We start from the raw sequence: 4,185 nt of genomic DNA, 5'->3' as shown, positions 1-4,185 counted from the left end.
AAATGCTTGCTGACTGACTTCAATTGAGTTATGACAGGCTCTTAGAGGCCTTTGAATGCAAGCTAATTTTACAGACAAAGAAACCGAGTCCCTGAGAAGTTAAGTGACTTGTCCAAGGTCACACAGTAAGCACTCCTTTCCCTTAAGTCAAAGGTAGGCTCTGGGTCTACTGAAGCAGCTATCCCACACCTCCTGGAGGGGATTCCGAACTAGCCAATCAGAGTGAGCTCTTCAAAAAGCCAATGGGAGAAAGAGGTCCTTGGCAGGGATGGGAAGTGGACCAATCGCGACGAGCTTCAGGGCCACTCAGCGGCCAGGGGGTGGAGTCAAAAGGAGCATGGACCTTTTGTCTAAGAGGTCGCGACCTGTACCCCAGAGAGGATCTGATCTCCCTGGAACGACATCTTTTGGGGAGTATGCTTTCAGAACTGCACTTCCCAGAATGCAACCCTGGGGATCTTCGCATCCGAGGAGGCATGTGGGCTTCCTGGTGAGGAATGAGCTGTCGCAAAGTTAGGAGGCGACAGAGTGGCATTTAAGCGTAAGGCCTTAGCTTTCTACTGGTGAGCTCTTTCCACTCCGCGCGCCCTTCGGAAAGCCGTGGGGATATGGTGCCCCCTGGCGTCCAAGATCGTGTTGCTACAACTGTGACTCCCGGGGCGAGAGGAGCTGGGAAGAGCGAAGCATGCTGGGAAGGGTGAGACGGTGCTCCGATGCCCAAGGCCCTGAACTACAAATCCCAGCGGCCCCCGCGCGGAAGGGAGGTGTACCGGATGTCCGTTTCGGCTGCGGCCCGGAGAGCTGCCTGAAGCCGCGGCTTTGGAAGTCACCCAGTCTCCGCGGGACCCCGGAGATCGCGGAGATCGGGGTGGGGGCACGACCCCGAGGGATCACCATGGTAATGGGAATCGCGCGGCCAGGAATCCTGGGGCCCTGTCAGCCTTCCCTGGGCCCGGCTTCTCCATCTCCCCTCACCCCCTCCCCCCACCCCCCGCCGGGTCCGTTGGTTCTGGCCGCGCCCTGGAGTAACCGAGCCGGGACGGACCAAGGGGGAGGCGGGGAGAGAGACCCGGGAGGGAGGTGCTGGGCCAGGGCGGGGGGGGGGGGGGCGGGCAGGGAGAACGCAGCAACCTGTGGGGGAGCTTGGGACCTGGGAGACAGCGGGAGGGGGAGGGGAACTCGGACCTGCAAAGCCTGGAGAGAGGGCAGGGGACTAGAATCTGGGAGCCTGGGAGAAGGGAGGCTAGGACGGGGCCCCGGGACCCGCCCCCCTCCCCCGTCCCTGCCGGGCTAGTTCCCGGTTGGGGCCGGAAGCCGTTGGCCTGAGCTCAGCAGCCGGCTGACTCAGACCCTGCTCAGCCTGGGGCCCACCGTCCTGCCCGTGTCCTCCCAGATCCGGTTCATCCTCATCCAGAACCGAGCGGGCAAGACCCGCCTGGCCAAGTGGTACATGCAGTTTGATGACGATGAGAAGCAGAAGCTGATCGAGGAGGTGCACGCCGTGGTCACGGTCCGAGACGCCAAGCACACCAACTTCGTGGAGGTGCGCCGGGCCGCTGGGCCGGGGGTGACCGGGGGCTGCAGGGGGCCTCCTTGTGAGTGCCGGCCATTGGGAGGGAGAGCTTAGGGCTTCTGCGCCTGACCAGCAGACCTGGGCTCTCTGTGAGGAGGCTCGGGGGGTGCCCACCTCCCCTTCCGTGGAGGCCTGGGGCAGATGCTGGAGGATGGCCCTGGAAGGACCCAGATCCAGTCTTTCTTTCAACAAGAATTAAGACCAGTAGGGAGTGTCACCGTGCACAGAGCCTGCAGTCAGGAAGACCCGAGTTCAAATCGGGCCTCAGATACTTCCTTCCTGGATAACCCTGGGCAAACCACTTCCCCTCTCCCTGCCTCAGTTGGCTCACCCGTGAAAAGGGGATGACAATAATAGCATCTGCTTTACAGGGTTATTGTGAGGATCACATTTGTCTGTGAACGTTTGTGAGATTCGAACCCAGGCCTTCTGTCTGCTGCATTATGTGCATCCAGGAGAAGGGGAACTTCTCTAGGGCAGAGACTGAGCTCTATTTGTCTTTGGATTCCGCCTGTGCCTGGCAGTAGCATAATGTATCTTAGCATTCTATGGCAGCGGTTACAGAGTATAAGCATAAGATGGTCCCTGCCCTCGAGCAGCTTATATTCTCTCAAGGAGCTTTTGTATGTCTACACATTCTCACAAGATGGGAGCGTGGGAAGGCACGTTTGACCAGAAGGTATCCCCACCTTGGGCCAAGGGGGCAGGCTTCCTGGAAGAGGGGTGCTTGCGAGGAGCCAGGGCCTCCACCAGGTGGAGGTGAGGAGGCAGGGCGTAGCTGGCATGAGGGACTGTCAGTGCAAAGGCACAGAGGTGAGAAATGCAGTCTCATTTATGAGGAAAAGCTTAAGACCCGAGAGATCCATGGAAAGGAGTAAAGTACGAGCAGGTCCTCGGGTGTCAGAAGTAGCATTCAGGGGAGGATGGGGCGGGGCGGGCCTCTGCTGCTTCCCAGAGCCACCTGGACCCCGGGCGTCTCCACTTGACTCCCCACCATCCTGGCCCCAGCGCCCCTCACCCAGAGAGCCCAACTGTAGTTCCCCGGGAGGGCCACAAGAGGGCAGGATGCTCCCACGCCGAGCCCTGCAGGGAGCAAGCTCCTGGTCAGTTGTCACTACCCCAGCAGGGGGGCTGTGGGACTTGGGGCTCCAGAGCACAGGATGAGCAGGAGCCGAGAGGGGCGTGAAGAGCAGCCCAGGGAGCCAGGGTGCGGGATGGGTCACGGGAGGCCGGCCAGGCCAACCCCCTGGAATGCCCGAGGGCCTCCCCCAGGCCTTCATTCTGGGTCCTCAGCCTTTGGATCACCTGTGCCTGGCAAATTCCCTCATTTTATAGATGAGAAAATGGAAACCCAAAAAAGTTGAGAGCCTTGCCCAGGGTCCCAAGGGTAGCAAATGGCAGGGCCAGAACTTGAACCCAGGGCCTCCTGCCTGCAAAGCCAAGGCTCTTTCCTGTTTTAAACTCTGAGCCTGCAGCAGTCACATCCTCTTTATTCCGTCTTTGTATAGTGAGGGCCTTAAAGTAGACAGAGGCGGCTGCTTTGTCTCTGTGTGGGCTAAGGCCTCTTCTAGCTCATGGTTTCAGGACCCTATGAGAAGGCTGGTACAACAGGCAAGCAAAGGGGAGGAGGCCAGACTGGCAGCCACTTATAAGCACAGGGAGTAGACAGGTCTTGAGTGTTACTGCAGGCTGTGCTGGGTGTCCTGAGGGCGTCCCTTCCCTCCCTGCCAGTCTCTCTCTTCACCTGTAAAAGTCGAGGCCATACAGGTTGTCCTCCAGGATTCTGTTCAGACTGAGCCGTAGGCTGGGGGTCAAGAAAGCCAAGCCTGGGAGACTCTGTCCCTCTGCAGACCTTTCCAAGTGTCCATGGCCAAGTCCCTTCTTAGAGTCCCTTTCCACAAAATAAAGACTCCATAGAGGATTGGGAAGCTGTCCTCCTGCTCTCTTGTATGACTTCTGGCCTCTCTGGCTCTTTGTAGGCCTCCCTCTAAGCCTGAGGCCATGCAGAGGGCCCAGGTGAACCTGTTTTCTGGGCCTGGCTCTGCTCTGAATCACTGTGAGACCTCCCCAGGCCTCAGTTTCCTCTTCTGTCACAGGGGTGTGTTTGAGGTGGTCTCAGAAGTCCTTTCCAGTCCCACTGGTCTGTTTATTGTCATTGTATATTACCTGCTTCTGTCTCTGTCTCTATGGTTTTTTTGTCTCTTTCTCTCTTCTTTTCTCTCCATCTCTTCCTCTTCTTTCTCCTCTCTCCCTTCTCCCTCCCTCTGTCACCCCTTGCCTGCCAATCTGCCTCTCGGCCAGCTGGAGGATTGAGCACAGTGAGCCAGGCGTGGTGGCCGCTGCCTGCCTGGGTGGGCCTTTGCCTGGTGAGGGCACTGATGCCCTCGTGGCCCTGACCTTTGGCTTCTCCTCTTCTTGCCTCCAGTTCAGAAACTTCAAGATCATTTATCGCCGCTATGCCGGCCTCTATTTCTGCATCTGTGTGGATGTCAATGACAACAACCTGGCCTATCTGGAGGCAATCCACAACTTTGTGGAGGTGGGCCTGGGGGCTGTGCCGAGGGGCCCTCAGATGGGGGGCTGGTCAGCAGAGGGACCCTCAGATGGGGGGC

General features: G+C 58.6%; 1 protein-coding gene across 3 annotated transcripts in view; it reads left to right on the top strand.

The window, feature by feature from the left end:
• The first annotated feature begins 670 nt into the window (after nucleotides 1-670).
• The window catches only part of AP2S1 (adaptor related protein complex 2 subunit sigma 1), a 4,373-nt gene continuing 858 nt past the window's right edge, over nucleotides 671-4,185 (top strand). For 2 of the 3 annotated variants that reach the window (XM_069089101.1, XM_069089100.1), the window contains exons 1-3: nucleotides 671-898; nucleotides 1,394-1,543; nucleotides 3,999-4,112. In XM_069089101.1, coding sequence (XP_068945202.1) covers nucleotides 686-898; nucleotides 1,394-1,543; nucleotides 3,999-4,112 — 477 coding nt within the window. In that variant the 5' untranslated portion in view covers nucleotides 671-685. The remainder of the gene's footprint in view (nucleotides 899-1,393; nucleotides 1,544-3,998; nucleotides 4,113-4,185) is intronic. The other variant, XM_069089102.1, reaches the window with a different exon arrangement.

Source organism: Petaurus breviceps, unplaced genomic scaffold (assembly GCF_028583685.1).
Source record: "Petaurus breviceps papuanus isolate PSGF00001 unplaced genomic scaffold, PetGlider_PUasm1.0 185, whole genome shotgun sequence".
NCBI classification, from domain to species: Eukaryota; Metazoa; Chordata; class Mammalia; order Diprotodontia; family Petauridae; genus Petaurus; species Petaurus breviceps.
Note: the sequence above shows the minus strand (reverse complement) of the source record. Positions and strands in the feature narration are given on the sequence as shown.